The sequence below is a fragment of the Sinocyclocheilus grahami genome, unplaced genomic scaffold, assembly GCF_001515645.1.
Source record: "Sinocyclocheilus grahami isolate Dianchi unplaced genomic scaffold, SAMN03320097.WGS_v1.1 scaffold785.1, whole genome shotgun sequence".
NCBI lineage: Eukaryota > Metazoa > Chordata > Actinopteri > Cypriniformes > Cyprinidae > Sinocyclocheilus > Sinocyclocheilus grahami.
This window is the reverse complement of record NW_015505964.1, coordinates 310,023-329,541: the sequence shown is the minus strand read 5'-3', so window position 1 is coordinate 329,541 and position 19,519 is coordinate 310,023. Positions and strand designations below refer to the sequence as shown.

Sequence of the window (19,519 nt, the reverse complement as noted above, 5' to 3'; positions counted from 1 at the left end):
ACTGTTCATGTATGAGGTTGTAAGGTACTATTGTTACTCAGTTGTGCACGGCTGAGGACAGCCTTTGTTTTCCTGGGGGGGATCTGTAACGGCCACCTAATTTGTTATGTACCTTTAAGGCATCTCTTGTGATGTCATGCGTTGTCTAGGTGGGTGTGCCTGGGTAACGTTTGCGCTGGTGATATAGCGGACTGTATCTAGTATACTCTGCTCCAGAAAGCATCCTGATTCTTTTATTATTTTTATTTGTAATTCTGCCAAAGTGTGTCTTGTAATCTTCCCCCCACTCTCCCCCATGTATGCGGAGAGTGCGAGGATAATTTGAAGCTACGTATAAAGACGTATGGGATCACCAACTCTCGTCTATGAGTATTATTTTCCTTCTTTTATTCCTGACATCTGGGCAAATCCTAAAACACTCTGGTCGACGTTACAATGCGCACTAGACTTCACATAATGTGTGCACTCTGTAGGTGTTTTGCATGCTTTTTGCGTCGTAAGAATATTCAGCAAAATAGCTCACTTGTCATGGTATGTTACTTCACTATATCATGTTATGAATAAACTAAACATTTAGAATTTTTAACTCAGTGTGTTTCTTCTGAGTTTCTTTATGTGTGCTGTTACGCTCATTTGTTTTGAAGTCTCTCACAAAAAGACAGAGTGAGCTTCAACAGCACGACCTTGATACCAGAAATACATACACTATCCATTATAAATCGCTGTTTACATTGAATGTAGTTTAATAAAATTAGAAGAATCATTCTCGCATTTCCATGATTCGCTGGTTATTATTATTTTTATTTTTTGTCACTTATGTTTTAATCGGGTCCGGTCGAAAAAAAAACATTTTAAACTAGCTAGAAGGCTGATCAGCTGTAGCTCGACCTATATTTTTATTGATATTATTGAGAACATTAAAGGTAGTTCGACCTGTTTTCTGCTCCTGCGATTCTCTCTGATGATGCAGTAACTACCGCGGGGGAGAAAAAAATCTTCGGTCTGTCCAATGATTGTAAACAATCATTAGGTCCGTCAGACGTAAGATATTTTAGCGGTAATGTAACCAAAAAATATTTAAGACCCATCGAATCTGAATTTAAGACATTTTAAGACTTTTTAAGGCCTTTTATTAGGAAACCGTTATTTAAGACTTTTTAAGGACCCGCGGACACCCTGAACCTGTAATTAATACATGACAGCAAATTTATTTATATGGAAACAAATAATTTGCTTGGCCGCTCTGACAATACATTTCATTTAGAGAACATTTTTGCTAAACTTACTTTTCCCTCAAGTTGTTTATGAATATCTTATATTATATATTATCGAAGCTCTCCCACCTCTTGTGCAACTTCCTTCATTTCATCCACATAAGCAGCCATGGCACTCTCCCGACTCATGTCTCCAAGCTGATTCCAAGCATCCCTGACACAAGACCAGAAAAACATGCCATGAAGTTAAACCAGTCCTTTAAATGTTCTGAGGGCTCTGAAGACCATCACATGTACTTTAGTTAAACACATTATAGCACTTGAATATGATGTTTATTACTTCTTAAAAGCATTACCATTTGTAACGGCCTACAGGGTCCCAGAATCCTGGGCGTGACGCTGTACATGGGCCACAGACTACCTGTTTGTAGACCATACAACTGCAGCATCACTTCATAAGAGGGTATGTAGGAACCTGTGCAAGTGCAATTTAAAATTGACCCCTGGAGTCATGAACTGCTGCAAATAATGCAAATCAGTGTGATGAGGTAGACTTATATAATTTATAGAGATGCTTGCAATAACAAGCTGTGTACATTTGATATCTGCTACAAAAGAATGATGTTATTGTACATAACAGTAATGATGCCATTCACCAATAATGTATTTTTTGCAAATGCTGGGCAAAGCTACCATTTTTAATGGTACACGTTATAATTAATATATACACGTTAACTTTACTCCTGCTGCCATTACACACGAACCCTACCATATAATTTTAATAAGACAATATAATGACCGATCACATTACATCAAAGCGGTGCACCTTGTACAATCAGCGAGTTTGAGAACTGCATTATGCTGTCTTCTAAAAAAGGGGATCTTTCACCACCACTTGGAATTACGGCCAGGAGATCACTTCCTGGTTCAGTCACGTGATGGAGTATTACGACGATGATTGGCCTCTGTTCCAAACTAGAGATAAGAAAGAGAAAGAAGCTGAGAAAATCTGTTTGAAAAAAATATATATATATATTTTAGCCTACAAAAATGCAGTTTTACGTCGTCAAAGTTAACTTGTAAATATGTTTGACAATTAATTACTCACTTAATTAGTTAATATTAAAGAAGGTGTGGGATTATTTTATTATTTTGACAGCCTATTTTAACAGTAAGAATAAAAAAAATGCATATCGTTTTGTGAGAAAATATTTATGTTTTAGTGTTTGCCTTTAAACGTCTTTCAGTGGCGATTCTCACTGTTGGTGCGTTTAGCTTGCACACTTTAAGGCAAACATATTTTCTGAAAACTGTTTGGATTTAAATAAAAATGTCAAATGTATGCATTAATCATTACTGTAGCTGGCAAAGCATTAATACAAACGTTAAACTTGTTTTGTACCTTACGCTTGAAATAATTAATTTGATCAGTTTCGAGTTGGTTGTTTTTTAATGTTGAGATCGCTAGAGGGAGACATGTTGTTAATCCTAATCCCAGCACAGGTTCGTCTGCACATCGCAGTATTTGGTAAGAATTCATAATGTAGTCCAGCCATTTTCAACTCGTTTTTAATAAATTGTCGGTGTATTTGCGTTTTGAATTGAAGATATAGTAGCTGTATTATTATTTATTTTTCTGTGTCTGTGTCTAATCCCATTTAAACGAGCTGCTCTTATAAATCGTTGTTTATGATTCAGCGCTAGAGCATAAATAGGACAAGAACATCTTTATTGGACACCTAAATCTGTGCTTTATATGCTTTTAAGCGGCACCAGTTTCTATCGTTATATTGATGTAGATTAGAATTTTTGTACATCGTAGACTGAAATAAAAACCGAAGCCAATGTAAAGTGATGTCATATAACAGTAGCAGCTCTTTAACATTCGTGAGCTCATTAGACAGGGGCAGTGTCTATTCTGTTTCCTGACATATATACAGATAGAGCTGCATCAGCACAGCACACTATCTAGACAACCATCCGTTTATCACATACACTCTCCAGTTTAAGACGCAAGAGGATCTACTGCATCATGTTGAGAAAGAAGAATGGAGCTGGGACGTCCCAACTTAAACCAGACGATCCCCTGATAAAAATGGGTAAGACATTATTATTATTATTATTTTTATTTTTTTTAAGGTTTCACACACAGTTATATTTATTTTAGTTTTGTATTTGTGTGGGCTCTACCACAATGGGCAATTCTCATTTCACTGATCATTTCATTGGTCATGGTCAATGAAAATGGCTCTTTTTATGACATTTGAGTTTTCCTGGCTTTGGCCTTTGGCATTGTCTTATATAGTTAAAGCTATAAACTATATAAACCAATAAAATATATCTAGAAAAAATATATTCTAGATATACCACAATGTCTCAAATTGCTGTGCCTTTCCATGAAAGGGACTGACTAATATGTTAAGCAGATACAATAGTGAATCCTCATAAAGAACTAGCAGAGGAATTAAATAAAATACCCCTTTGGGATCCATTTCAAGAGGTTATTTATCACTTCCTGGAATAAATTGAGAGCTAATTGTATTGGGACTTAGTAGAGTGCTCATAATAATTCAGACAATTAAATTCTGTAAGGGGGTTCAAAATAGATTGCTGTCATTTTTAGTATACAGTGGTTGACTATTAGTCATGTGACTATTGAGCAAGCTTTAAACATTGCTATAACAAATATGCTGTATTTTTGAAGCTGCACTGGTGTTTTTACCAGATTGTGAACTTTTAGCAAATTGTAACTTGTGCTGTTATACAGTGGTCCCTTTTTTTGCCAAATGTATGCAGTTCAAATATCTTTCTTTCTTTCTCTTTCTTTCTTTCTTTTACTTTTTGACTTATTGCAGTTTTTTAAGCCACACAAAACATTGGTAAAATTGTGGTGAAATTATTTTTGCTTTCACTCACATTAAGTGATGTTATGGTTACATGCTAGTGAATATGCAGACTTGTTTTGATTAGTTACATGGAGAAAACTGTGGTAATTCATTTGCTCTGAATAAATGGCAGCTCAAATGCAAATGCTGGATTTCACTGTTTGCTCAGAGCTTGTAGTTTTGTTGCATAGGAATCTAATATGATTTTTAGAGTGTCACAATCATCAGATTTATTTATTGAACTCTGCAGGGGTCCAGCATGATGATGATGTGGAAACGATGCTACAGGGGTCCTCTATGACGAAGGTACGTTCTCCACGCTGGAAGAGGAAGCGCATGCTAAAGCTGATGAATGACGGAGTCACTGTCTGGTGTGAATCCAACAAGGCCACCAACAAAGCCAAAAGTCAGCAGTCCTGTGAGTTGTCATCGTGTGTTTATTTATTAGAAGAATTTCTGAGTAGTTTCCCGAGTGTGATAATGTTAAAAATAAGGTTTTTATGAAGCAGTAGGTGTGTAGATGATAAGTGATGTTCTGTATTCTGTGCTCTGGAACTGTAAGAGCCCCTCCTGGTAAATACACCTCCTATTTATGGCTGTCTAAACAGGCTTCAGGTCTACTGGCCGCAGCACTGACGGTCATTACAGGGCTGGTCTATTTGTAGTTCAGATGGGGGGTTTCTCTAAGCTTCACTGTACACTCTAATTACAGTCTGTGACTGGGTGGGAAGAGAGCAGCCCTTCACTTTATGGTTTGCTCCATATAGTTAACATGAATTTATTATAATTGCCCTGGCAACTGTGCCCATGGCTTAAATTAGAATTTTGCTGTATAATTGATCTTAGTTAGAAAGATCATGTTTTGTGATGTGGCTGAGACATGTGCGTGAACACCCACTATTTTGAAGAATGTTGGTAACCAAACAGTTGCCGGTAGCCATTGACTTCCATAGTATTTTATTTTATTTTTTTCCCCCAGGTTTAGAACAAACTTGAGGGTGAATAAATGATGACAGAATTTTCATTTTTGGATTAACTATTTTTTCCCTGGGGTTTAGTGTACAGTGTGAAACATCAGTTTATGAATATTATGAATGATTTAATAAAGCTATAGTCTGATGTTGGTCTGTTGAAATCCACCTCTCAAACTCAGATGAACAGACAACACCTCTCAGACTCAGATGAACAGACAAACACCTCTCAGACTCAGATGAACAGACAATCGCGTATCCCCATTTTACGAAAGTCTTTTCGTCAACTTTTAGCTCAAGGCAAAGTGTGGGGGGGGGTCAACATTTTAATTCATAAGAAACTTTCTTTTACTCTCAATAATACATTGACTGATGCAGAATAATTATTTTATTATTCTTTTAACCATTTATAATAAATCATTTACGATTGTTAATTTATATGGTCCCAAAAAAGATGACAATTTTTTTCCCTCCTTTTTCCACAAATATCTAACTTAGCTATTAATTCAACAATACTGTTCGGAGTTGACTTTTATACAGCTTTAGACTGTATTGGATTGGATTGGTGCAGTTAATACAAGGTATTCATAATCGGCAACAATAATAAAGCAATATATGAAACAACTGGGCTTTGGCGACCAATGAAGAATAAAAAATAAGACAGCAAGAGAATACTCTTTTTTTTCTTCTCAACATAAGTCATTTTCTCAACATAAGTCATTAGTATTAGTATTATTTTAGTAATTCTAGTATCAAAAATATTGTTAATACTAAAATAGTTAGTGATCATGCATTTAAATCACTAAATTTACAGATTGCCCTAATATTAAAGCTCCCTCTGTACGGCATTTCAACACTTCACTAATGGAATATTCTAATTTTAACAAACTCTTTAGAGATGAATGGGATTTTTCTTTTCTCAAAGATAATTAATGACACCCCGGCCCCAATATTTCAGCATGCCAATTTGGGAAACTTGGAAAATGGTAATTAGGGGTAAAATTATCTTATACCTTTAAGAAAAATCAAGAATATGATTTAGAACAAAATTTTGCAAAATAAATAAATACATGCATACATACAGTGCACAGCATAAATGAGTAGACTTCCTCTGAAACCTAAAAAAATTCAGATATAACGTTCCAGCAAGTTTGCTTGATCAATTATCAAAGAAGAATGTCAAAATTATTCAGGAAAATAAGATTTTCTTATCAAAGGGATAAAATGTTGTGTTGCAAAAATTAGTACACCCTCCTGAAAGTTACTATAAAAAAATTCTGGTGTAAGTTTAAGGCAATTTTTGATCAACTGATATGTTGAGCCAAAGCTTTTAAAGAGAAGTAATTGCTTGACAAATAAAAGTGTAAAAGACTTAATGATGACAATGGAACCACTTGGGGGAGAACTGTTAGGAGACTTATTTCTTCGAACAAAAGAGGACACTGGCCAAAAGGAACATCAAATCATTGTTTTAAGTGTGAAAATATAGCAAAATTAACACAGAAATTTAAAAACAGAGAAATATCAGAGCGGGAGAAATATCAAGAAGGTGTCGCAGAGCCAGCAAAAGCTATGAAAAGAGTGACTGTTTATCTCAGTGTAAGATACAGCCTGCAGAAGTGAAATGCATGGTTGTTGTCCAAACTGGAACTGATCCTACTGTAACCAAAGCACAATAAACTCATTTAGCCTTTTCCAAGGCCCATATACATTTCTGGGAATCCATTCTCTGGTCTCGTGAGACCAAATCAATCATTTTGGATCTAACAGCTTCCAAAATGTTATGGGGTTGGTAGAGGAGGGGTACATTAAGAAGTGCCTGGTTCCCACAGTAAAGTTCAGTGGTAGTAAAGCTCTTATATAGGGATGTGTGAGTGCTGAATATGTGATTCACATTAGGGGTTGAACGACTTCTGATTTTTTGAAGTCGACTTTTATGTGATGAAAGTCGAGTCGAAGTCGACTAGTCGCTGATGACGTCATTAATGAACAAATAAGTCTGGGGCTGTGATAAACACCTTGTGCACAGCTATGGCATATGACACAGCACTGCCCACATGGCTGTTGCTCCTATAACAGCTTTTTGATCAGTTCTTTTGTCTTTGGGTCGTTATATTTCTCACAGATTTCTAAATCAGATACAGATAAAGTAGCACAGTAAAGATTACATTAATATGAATGCATTAGTGAGACAGCGATTGCGTGTGTGAATTAATTCTACCTGGCAGCGTCTCTCTACTAGCAGTGAAGCTGTGGAATTTACTAGTTATTAAGAAATACTGTATATGCTTGAACTTTTCAGTTTCTAAGCTATTTTATTGAAAAATCACAGAACAGTGTTGACAATACATTTCCGCGCCGAATGATTCTGTGCGTGTGATGTACGCACTACTGTCTGTAGCCTATGTGTGTGTGTTACAGTGCAGCAGTGCATTAGATTAGAACGGCGATTAACTTACCTGTACAATAAGCTGTTTAAAACGTGCATTTTCCCGTTCAATTTCGAGCATCCAGTAATATAATCACACATGTCTTGTGGAGCGCTTTCAGAATATGCATTTATTTGTCATTTGAACTGTTTGGAAACAGAGCGTAAATGTGGAATTCCTTCAAAGATTTCTTATCCTGTTGCACCCTCTATAGAACCAGCGACTAGTCGACATCAAGTTTAAAGCGTCATGGCAGAGCATTGAAGTCGACTAGTCGATTAGTCTGTGCAACCCCTAATTCACACACCATTGTGTGATGTAATACAAAAATGTAGAACAGAAGATGCTACCCTCTCCTCACTCCCTGCATTGTTGGGCATTCTTTAACATGTCAATGACAATATGCATTCTCCCAAGGTGAAAATCCTTCAAAATCCTTCCTAACAAGTCCAAGTTTTTTTTATATATCTGAAGTCTCCCTGCACATTCTCATGAGTTATTCAAACATGCATAAAAAAATTAAGATGACAGGTTAAGTAAAATGTACAGAATGTAATATATTGCACATATTTATCAAAATTCTCTTTTCTAGAGTTATTTTTTTCAATGATTGTCTTTTCTGAGGTAAATGTGATATGTGACTTTACGTGACATTTTTACAAGCTGTTTTTACTGACGTCTCTCTGCGGTTGAAACACTGATTGAATGATTGCATGAGACATTGTTTATTTCAGCAAGTTGTTCGGATTCTTTCTATGCCTTCTGATGTTAATTTATGTTTATTATTTTTTTGCTATAACTAGTAGCAAAGAGGAAGAAATTATCAGTTTATGTGCCATTTAAACTGATGTGCAACAGCGAATGCCACAATAAGAGTGCCACAAACACATTTATAGTTTGTATTTCGTGATTTGACAGAATTTGAAACCTGAAATTTTGTTTCTTATTAAAAGTAACAAAGCACAAAGTTTATTGCGATTATTGGATGGCAGGCGCATTACAAATAATGAATGGACTCAAAGATGTTGTCACAATCACCCATTGGAGTGCCCATGAGCTCCACCAGATGGCACTCCATTCACTCAGGACTCCATTTCCCACAATCCTTTTTCCGGACTCATCAGCACTCATTACCAGTTCACAGCTGCCTCATATTAGAAGGACTATAAAAGATGCACTCAGACACAAACACATCGCTGATGATTGATAGCCTATAGTATATTTTCTAGTTCCTTGTTTTCTTGCCTGGCCTTCGTGTTTTGATCTTGGACTCTTTACCTGGTTTTTGATTGTTTGCTGCCTGCCCTGACCTTTGCCTGTCTTGTGGATTACCCTTTTGCCTGTGCCTTATTCAGGACTCCATTTCCCACAATCCTTTTTCCGGACTCATCAGCACTCATTACCAGTTCACAGCTGCCTCATATTAGAAGGACTATAAAAGATGCACTCAGACACAAACACATCGCTGATGATTGATAGCCTATAGTATACTCCTAGTTTCTATATGTTCCCGTTATTTTCTAGTTCCTTGTTTTCTTGCCTGGCCTTCGTGTTTTGATCTTGGACTCTTTACCTGGTTTTTGATTGTTTGCTGCCTGCCCTGACCTTTGCCTGTCTTGTGGATTACCCTTTTGCCTGTGCCTTATTTCGAGTTCACACTGCACGATTTTAGCCCGATTTTTCACTCGCCGACAGGTTTTGCGAAATCGCTGACAAATTCCCGAAATCGGAGGCAAATCGTTGCTCGTTCACGTGAGTGACAATCACAAAATATTTGGCATGCTAAATATCTGGAGCTGTCGGCGATTCACAATCACGCAGTGTGCAATGATTTCTGACTGAAAACTACATCGGCGATGACCTACAGCCAATGAGAGACCAAGATACAGGGCAGAGGGAAGTTCGAGGAGGAGTTATAGACCAGAATATCAGTATTTTAATAGATATATGAACAATTAAATCATACAAAAACAAGCACAAACATTTGCGTGACCAGCCACAACATCAGCATAACAGTTACTGCAAAATTATTTACCTCCAACTCTCTTTGCAGAACACCCAATCCCTTTTCCCTGCATCTCCCTCCTGCATAATCTGTTTTTCTTTTTCTCCTTGTAGCTGGAAATCAGCTCACAGACAATTTGCGGGCTATATATATATATTATAATTCCAGTCTTGCTCGAGAACTCTGACGCACGCGGGTTCTCGCGTTATTTCCTTATCACTTCTCGTGTGTGTTTTGTTGTGAAACGTAGTTTGCGACAACCAGACAGAGTTGACGGCGATTCTTCCTATTGTGAAGTCATGCAGTGTGTAACCTCCTGTCGCCGATCCATCGTGCACAGTCCATTGAACACAGCAGTGACTGACTGATACCTCAGATAGTTGGGCAGTGTGAAAACCATGGTGACCCAACGACTTTGAAAATCGTGCAGTGTGAACTCGGCAATAGTTATTAATGTTTGCTGGTGTTTGATCCTGCCTATTTTACTACGCTCTACAATAAAAGCCTTGCATTTGGATCCTCAACTCCGTCGTCACGCCTACGTTACAGATGTGAATTCGTGAAGCATTTATACTATCCCTCCAAGCAAGATGATGCATGGCACGGTTTCGTCAAATAATCCCAGATAATAATGTAATATTTTACAACATAATTAGGCTACATGCATAAATATATTTTGTGTAAGGTCAATTAAGCTACTGTCGTCAGTGTGGTAGCCTACACCGATCTTGACAATTGCAATATATCCTTATCCTGCCTGAAAAAACACCATACACATTTCAGTTCACATCTGCAGTAATAATTAATTCACAGACATGAATCCTAAAAACTAATCATGCGCGAACAAATCATGACTTTTCACTTTACACCTACATTTGACTAGGCGTTAGATTTAGTCTCAAAGTACCATTACGCCTAGATGGTGCAACAGGTATTAATTATATGCACGACTTAAAGGGCATTTTACCTAGTCTTATGGCCGGGTGTATGTCCAACTGGTGCAACTGGCCCCAGGGCATTTAAGGAGGTCATCCTCCAGGATTTAAAGGGTTAGTTCAGCTAAAAATGTAAATTCTGTCATTAATTACTCACCCTCTGTCACAGAGGCTAGACCATCATCCGCAACAGACCCATCAGCTCCACCTACTCGTTCAGCATCACCCGAATTTTAATTATCTGCACCTGCACTAGCTCATCAACAACACGCAAATAAACAGTCACACTTCCCTTCTCTGTTGTCCGGTCTCATTGATCCATACCGCTCAACTTACCCGACTTCTTACCTGTGGTTCATCCATAATTCTCCTCACCGTCATCGTCTATTCTGATCATCCGTTTGCCAGCTCGCCAGCTTCTGCTAAAGACAAAGACTTCATATTCTATAAGACTATATAAGATAAGTTCACCAATATCATCATTCTCCTAACTTCTCACCTGATTGCTCAGCTGAACTCTGCCACTTGCAATAATAAACCTTTGTGAATGTTCTGACAAAGGAGCCGACATTCTGACGTAGAACCTGGATGTGGTTACATGCAGAAGAAGATGCACACTGTACATAGAACAGTCTTCATAAACATATCTGAAGATTTCAACAGATAACTTGCAATTTTTTGCCCAGCCTTACTTATTTGAACCAGAATATATGGACGATGAACTAAGAGAGATGGACGTACGACATCAGAACACCGACTCCTGCATCAGCAGCACCGCACACATGCGTAATTTAAAAAACTATGTCTGAAGAATAAATTATGTTGAAACTAGAACTGTAGCTGGTTTCCCTCTATCAAAACAATTGTATTGAACGTACCCTGAGTGCTAAAAATGCACTGAAATAGTCAGGGTGAGGCACATTAACGTTCTCTCAGTAATCATAATATTCTATATTTGAATCAATTTCAGGAATATTTGGAAATAGGGATTTTGTTCATTAAAATTATTTCTGAAGCTATCAAGAGTTTAAATATGCAGTATGGCAACTACATGATTGAATTACAATGAAGAGATTTAATCATTCAATCATTCATTCATTCATTCATACATACATACATACAATGGGTTACCTATACAGCAAAAGAACCATAACCCCAAAGGACATTGAACAAATAAATATAATAAACAATAGGATAAAATGACAAAAATATTTCCATGTTTTCCACCTTTTATTATCTATGGAAAGCATGCTTTCTTTCTCCCACTCTCTCTCACAAACCCACACATATACATATACAGACACACACTGGCGCACACATGCGGAGACGTGCACAGTAACTTCTTGTCAGCAGCACTGCCCCGTGACTTTATTAATAAAATAGTTTTGCTTACTGAAAAACTACATTTAATTTCTCAGTAGCGACGTGGTAACGTTACTATTCTTAAAGCAGTTAAACTTAAAGATTTGCATTTAGTAGAGACACTGCTAATAATCCTTTGTTGTTAAATAGCTGAAGTACTAAAAGCAAACCATCATTAAACCACTGATCAAAAAATAAAGTTCTATTTTTGTATATAATGTTTTGATTGTCCAGATAAAGAATTTATGGGGGTGAAGTTATGTTTATATATGAAAGCCCATGTTAAAAGTACCTGTTGGTGGCAATTTGAAAATTTAATAGGAATTTTTGATATGTTGTAATTGCACATCAATAAGAATAAGAATACCTCTGATATGTGAAAGAGCTTGTTGTGGCAAAATGTTCCAAATCAAAAAAAAAACGATTAAGCAGATTTATTTTGAAAGTATAATTTAAAGAACTAAAATCAATCAAATTTAAGCCACCTTTTTTATAAGAATTTAGTATAACAGATGTTTTCATATAATGACATTTGTTTTTCCAGACAAAATCTGAGTTCTATCAGTCAATTTACATGTGGGTTTATCTACATAAAGAGATTGGGCCGCATAAGAAAGACGTGAGAGTCCCTCGGCTTTAGTGAGCAAAACTCTTTACATGCATCTTTACAATTACATTTTTTCTCAGTTTTTTCAATAATCAGATTAAAATTTTTAGCACATCGATTTATATCTTTAGTTATTTCTATACCTAGATATTTTACAGTGTTTTTAACATCTACACCACAGACTGAAGAAACACTACAACTTTTAATGGGAAGTAATTCACATTTATTAATATTAAGACTCAGACCAGAAGCTTTAGAAAATGACTGAAGGATGTTCAAGGCTACCGATATTTGAGAAGAGTCTTCTAAAAACAATGCCGTGTCATCTGCTAATTGACTAATAATTAACTCTGTATTTCCAACAGTGATGCCTTTTAGGTTACTTGGGGAGAGCGGGGGGGGAAAAAAAAACACTTTTTGACTTTCTCAGTAATAATGATAAAATATTTTTTTTATCCACAGTAATTTCACACTTGTCTAGTACAAATATGTTGCTTTGTTTCATAATTACAGTGTATACGTTTTTCTTTATTTACCCTCAAAAATTGGAAGTGAAATATGACAACATGCCTCGTAGGTGGGGTACATTGTAACATCTGAGGGGCACGTTGTAAATATATACAAAAAATATACAAGACAAACTAAAATATTTTGTCAATAATATAAAATAATTATGTATTTCAAATAAAATAATGGCGTTTTTTTAAGAATTAAAAATAATCGAATTTTGGAGTTTAACAATAAACACATTGCAACCATGCAACCACATAGCAAAATATTGTCTAATTATCGTTATCGATAAAATCCCAGAAAATGATCGAGATATAATTTTATGTTAATATCGCACACCCCTAATTTAAGTTATTTAATTGATATAATAATTTATTGATAATAGTTTCAATTAATATAATACTGTAACTGTAATGGGGCTGACGAGACGAGAGGCGTGCGGATCCATGTGCAAGCTTTTATTCATAAGAGACATGGTCAAAAAACACAGGCAGGGTCGAACAACAGAGTAGACGGGACCGAAGATCCCCACGGTGGAGCAGAAGACCACCAGAGCAGAACAGAAGATCTCCACGGTGGAGCAGATGACCACCAGAGCAGGACAGAAGACCACCAGACCGGAGCAGACGGAGTAAAAGACCACCAAACCAGAGCAGAAGACCTCCAGAGCAGGACAGAAGACCACCAGGCTGGAGTAGATACCCATGGCAGAGACTGGGATCTAGGGAAAATTGAGACACACAAAACATACAGAGCATTTATGGCCTCAAGGGCCAAGGCAGGGAACACAAAAAGTTCATTAGCAGGCTCATTGACTGAAACTGAACAGACGGAAGGTTTAACAACAGACTCAACAGAAGCATTTAGACCGACAGCTCCGATTTAGATTCCTTGACAGAAACATAGAGGGAAACGGGACTGGCTGGTAGTTCTTGGATGGTCTCTATGGCAGTGACATGGTTGACTGGAAAGACATGGGGTGCATTAATAGTCTCTGGGCTCATGACAAGCAGGGTTAAGGGTTCAAAGGCAGGTTTTTGGGCTGTGAAAGACAGTTCACAACCAACCCCCATGGCTGGTTCAGAACAGGACGAGAATTCAGAGATGGCCTCCTCGGCCGGTTCAGAGCAGGATAAAAGTTCATAAATGGCCTGCATAGCCTTGACAGGACAGGCAGAGAGTTCACAACAGACAGCCTCCATAGCCGTGAAACGACAGGACGAGGATTCGCAGACGGCCTCCATAGCCGTGACAGGACAGGACGAGGATTCGCCGACGGCCTCCATAGCCGTGAAACGACAGGACGAGGATTCGCCGACGGCCTCCATAGCCGTGAAACGACAGGACGAGGATTCGCCGACGGCCTCCATAGCCGTGAAACGACAGGACGAGGATTCGCCGACGGCCTCCATAGCCGTGAAACGACAGGACGAGGATTCGCCGACGGCCTCCATAGCCGTGAAACGACAGGACGAGGATTCGCCGACGGCCTCCATAGCCGTGAAACGACAGGACGAGGATTCGCCGACGGCCTCCATAGCCGTGACAGGACAGGCAAAGAGTTCACAAACGGCTTCCATAGCCATGACAGGACAGGACGAGGATTCACAGACGGATACTACGGACACCTCTGGAGGTTCTCTAGAGGATGCTGCCACCTCTGGAGGTTCTACAGCAGTACCATCAGGAAATAGGGAGAGTTCATTAACGGTTCCTTTGACTACGACATGACAGGCTGAGAGTGCCTTGCTGGGCGCCACCACCGTACAAGGAGTTCAAGCGAGCGCCGCCGCCTCGGGAGGTTCTGCAGCACACGCCGCCACCTCTGGAGAAGCTGCAGCGGGCGCCATCCCTTCTGGGGAAACAGCAGCGAACTCCACTACCTTGGGAGGTTCTGCAGCATCAGCCGCATCATAGTAGGCGCCGCTGTTTCAAGAGTCTCAGTGGTGGTGTATGCAGCCCATACACTCCATGAAGCGATCCCCATTATGGGAAGCGCTACAGACAGGGGAAAAGGTTCAGGAACAGGGGGGCTAGAGTGGTTTGGGGATACCAGCTGCGCGTGCAGCCACCAATGGTGGGTCCTCCATGCTGGATGCCAGTCTGGGATACTGAGGAATAGTCCCTGAGGGTCTGGGTGCCACAGACAGGAAGTGACAGGACTCTGAATGAACAGACGTGATGTGACGTGACTCTGGATGATCAGCTGTGATGTGACCTGATTCATGAAGATCAACTGTGACTTGACTTGACTCAGGAGGATCAATTGTGACTCATGAAGATCAACTGTGACTTGACTTGACTCAGGAGGATCAATTGTGACTTGACTTAGGAGGATCAATTGTGACTTAGGAGGATCAATTGTGACTTGACTTAGGAGGATCAATTGTGACTTGACTTGACTTATGACAAACAACTGTGACTTGACTTGACTTATGACAAACAACTGTGACTTGACTTATGACAAACAACTGTGACATGACTTGACTTATGCCAATCAACTGTGACTTGACTTATGACAATCAACTGTGAATTGACTTGCCTCGTGAAGATCTGCTGTGACTTGACTTGACTCAGGAGGATCAATTGTGACTTGACTTAGGAGGATCAATTGTGACTTGACTTAGGAGGATCAATTGTGTCCTGACTTGACTTATGACAAACAACTGTGACTTGACTTGACTTATGACGAACAACTGTGACTTGACTTGACTTATGACAATCAACTGTGAATTGACTTGACTTATGACAATCAACTGTGAATTGACTTGCCTCGTGAAGATCTGCTGTAACTTGACTTGACTCAGGAGGATCAATTGTGACTTGACTTATGACGAACAACTGTGACTTGACTTATGACGAACAACTGTGACTTGACTTGACTTATGACGAACAACTGTGACTTGACTTGACTTATGCCAATCAACTTTGACTTGACTTATGACAGTCAACTGTGACTTGACTTGACTTATGACAATCAAATGTGACTTGACTTGCCTCGTGACGATCTGCTGTGACTTGACTTGACTCGGGAGGATCAATTGTGACTTGACTTAGGAGGATCAATTGTGACTTGACTTGACTTATGACAGTCAACTGTGACTTGATTTATGACAATCAACTGTGACTTGACTTGACTTATGACAATCAAATGTGACTTGACTTGCCTCGTGACGATCTGCTGTGACTTGACTTGACTCAGGAGGATCAATTGTGACTTGACTTAGGAGGATCAATTGTGACTTAGGAGGATCAATTGTGACTTGACTTAGGAGGATCAATTGTGACTTGACTTGACTTATGACAAACAACTGTGACTTGACTTGACTCAGGAAGATCAATTGTGACTTGACTTGACTCCTGACGATCAGCTGTGACTTGACTTGACTTATGACGATCAACTGTGACTTGACTTATGACGATCAACTGTGACTTGACTCATGACGATCAACTGTGACTTGACTCATGACGATCAATTGTGACTTGACTCATGACGATCAATTGTGACTTGACTCATGACGATCAATTGTGACTTGACTTGACTTGACTCAGGAAGATCAATTGTGACTTGACTTGACTCAGGAAGATCAATTGTGACTTGACTTGACTCAGGAAGATCAATTGTGACTTGACTTGACTCAGGAAGATCAATTGTGACTTGACTTGACTCCTGACGATCAACTGTGACTTGACTTGACTTATGACATTCAACTGTCACATAACGGGGCGCTGTTGTGTCCGCCATTTTGCGATCAGGCTCATCTGTCGCCGCCATTTTGTGAGAGTAATCTAGTGCAGGGGCCATTACACGAGTGAGTGCGGGGTCGCGTTCCTGCGCGATACCCACAGTGAATAGAGAGCCAACAGTCAACAAAGCAAAGTCCAAAAAAACAACTCAGTGACGAATGCGGACCCTCGCGTCTAAGCTCAGATCATAGAGGTTGATTAAGGCCATCACAAAAAATCTATCAAAAGACAGTCTGGTAGATCAGAATAGTGTGCTATGGCTAAAAATTTGCGAACATAGTTCTCCAGCGATCGCGGGCCCTGTCTAAGGGCTAACAAAATCCTTGCCGTGTCCATACCTGGCCAATGTTCTTCAGAAAAGCTGCTGGGTCCTTGTATGGCCGAGTATTCTGTAATGGGGCTGACGAGACGAGAGGCGTGCGGATCCATGTGCAAGCTTTTATTCACAAGAGACATGGTCAAAAAAACACAGGCAGGGTCGAACAACAGCAAACAGGTATGGCACAGGCTAGACAAAGAATATTCCTTGGGCTAGCGTGGGTCTACGATCGGCGAACAGTATCCAGAGGGCTTGACAAGAGGGGTAATCCAATAAACACAGGCAGAAGGTCAGGAAACAGACAACAAGGCAACACGGAAAGACTAGACTAAGACTTAAACTAAAAATGGGAAAAGGAATGGCTCAGTAATGTAGCTATCGCTAAAGGAGAGATAAATGCTAAACAAAACTAGAGACTAAACAGAAACACGGAATGGCTCGGTAAAGCAGCTAACATTTGGGGAGCGCTAAACGCAGAACAAAACTAGAGACTAAACAAACACGGAATGGCTCGGTAAAGCAGCTAACATTTGGGGAGTGCTAAACGCAGAACAATAGACCAATTTAGAGTAGACGTCACAGTTACGTCACTTGCAGCTGCGTGCGCATAGTAGTTGTTTCGGATCTGTAAGACTATCCCACACTCTAACGTCAATTTCGTTGAATAACAGTGCTTATCGCTGGGTGGCAAGCTCTTGTAATATGTGGAGAACATTTTGAAAATGACATCTAATCAATATAATTTATAATCTTTTTAAACCTAACTATTTTGTACCGTATCTGTGAAATTCTCTAGCCGTAAAGGCTATCTCTCCCAGGTTTTCTGCAACCATGATGCTCGCGCATCCTGAATGTTTACAAACCTATAATTGGTCTATACTCAGCCCTGAGAGAAAGAGGAAGTCCATGGCTTATGTAGCATGTCTGATTGGATTCAGCTGTGTGTGTGTAATCAGTGCATTCAGCTGTGTGTGTGTAATCAGTGCAATGGATGATGGGAACTGTAGTCCGTGGTGACGTGCAACAGTCAGTGTAGTGAGAGAGTCAATATGATGGACGAGGGACCTCTGGTGGCGATCGGATGGAAGTCCACGGACCAAATTCGTGACAGTAACATTTTAAGCATCTTACAGAAAAAATCACCAAAGCCAAATTTGGTAACACTTTCTATGAAGCCCGTATTTATAATACATTATAATAAGGGTATTCTTAAGGCATTATAATGAATGCATAATGCATTATATAAAAAAACTTATAATATGTTGTATTATCTCATGAATATTCATAAGAACAGTTTTAATATATTATAATATTTACTTATTTGTGGTTATAGCTTTTAAGAGTATGATGATTTATAACACAATGAACACGTTGCATCCACTTTTACAATGGATTATATTTCTCATAGTTATAATGTATTATAAGTCAAATATCTTGCCATTTTTCTTATGCTACTTTACTTAAAGCGGTCAAAGACCACTTATAAGTAGTAGTAATAATAATAATAATAAATAATATCATTGTGTGTTATAAATAATCATACTCTTAAACTTATAACCACAAATACGTAAGTATGATGTATTATAATTGTTGTTATGATTATTCATTAGTTGATAAAACATATTATAATTTTTTTTATAATGCATTATACATTCATTATAATGACTTAAGAATACCCTTATTTATAATGTATTATAAATACAGGCTTCATAGAAAGCATTACCCCAAATTTTTTAAGTGCTTGAAATAAAAATCCGTGTTCTAAAGAATCAAAGACTAAAATGTCTAATATTAATCTTATTAGATATGTGTCTGTTTTGCATAAAGCCTGATTGTGTATCATCGATAATAGAATGTAATACTACCTGCGGATCCATTCGCAAAGCTTTATTTAAGCAGAAAACAGAGACGTGGTCATAACAGACAGGGTCAAACTATGACAAACCATATGGCGGGCAAAACACAAGAATAGTCCTAGGGCTAGCGCAGGTCGACGATCGGCAGACAGAATCAAAAAGGGGCAAGACTAAAGGGGTAAATCCAGGAAAACAGGCGAAGACCAGAAACCGAGAAAACAGGCAAGGCAAGGCAATACTAGGCTAGGAGGCTAACGATGGCTCTCAACGGATAGGCGCTAAACAATACTCAGCCGAGAAAGGAGGTTAGAGTGGGTGTTATATAGTGAGTGAGGTGATTAGAAACAGCTGTGTGCAATCAGTGCAGTGTGCAAATTGTGCAAAGAATGATGGGATATGTAGTCCAGGGTGCTATGCAACAGTTTGTGTTGTGCGAGAGTCAATGTAATGGAAAGGGTGACCTCTGGTGGTGAATAAACGGAAGTCCATGGACCGAATTCTTGACAGAGCCCCCCCCCCCAAGGAGCGGCTTCCAGACGCTCCAAACACTAAACGATCCAGGTGGGCGGTGGAGCAGAGGCGGAACAGGGGGAGGGACGGCGGGCCAGGTCCAAGGATAGGAGAGACCAGGGACTGAGGCAGATCCGTCGGAGCTGAGGACCACCACAGCAGAGCAGAC

The 19,519-nt window shown here is 39.0% G+C and overlaps 1 protein-coding gene and 1 long non-coding RNA gene across 2 annotated transcripts in view; one reads left to right on the top strand and one right to left on the bottom strand.

Moving 5' to 3' along the window:
- Window positions 1-1,370: 1,370 nt before the first annotated feature.
- LOC107561638 (uncharacterized) lies at window positions 1,371-2,116 on the bottom strand. Its single transcript, XR_001605876.1, has 3 exons — window positions 2,041-2,116; window positions 1,571-1,689; window positions 1,371-1,428 (listed from the first exon to the last, which is right to left on the bottom strand). It is a non-coding gene; the product is annotated as an uncharacterized lncRNA (long non-coding RNA).
- Window positions 2,117-2,701: 585 nt separating this feature from the next.
- plcd3b (phospholipase C, delta 3b) overlaps window positions 2,702-19,519 on the top strand; it is an 84,668-nt gene continuing 67,850 nt past the window's right edge. Inside the window, exons 1-3 of the mRNA XM_016246111.1 lie at window positions 2,702-2,742; window positions 3,219-3,313; window positions 4,350-4,517. Of these exons, the coding sequence (XP_016101597.1) occupies window positions 3,247-3,313; window positions 4,350-4,517 (235 nt within the window). The 5' untranslated portion in view covers window positions 2,702-2,742; window positions 3,219-3,246. The remainder of the gene's footprint in view (window positions 2,743-3,218; window positions 3,314-4,349; window positions 4,518-19,519) is intronic.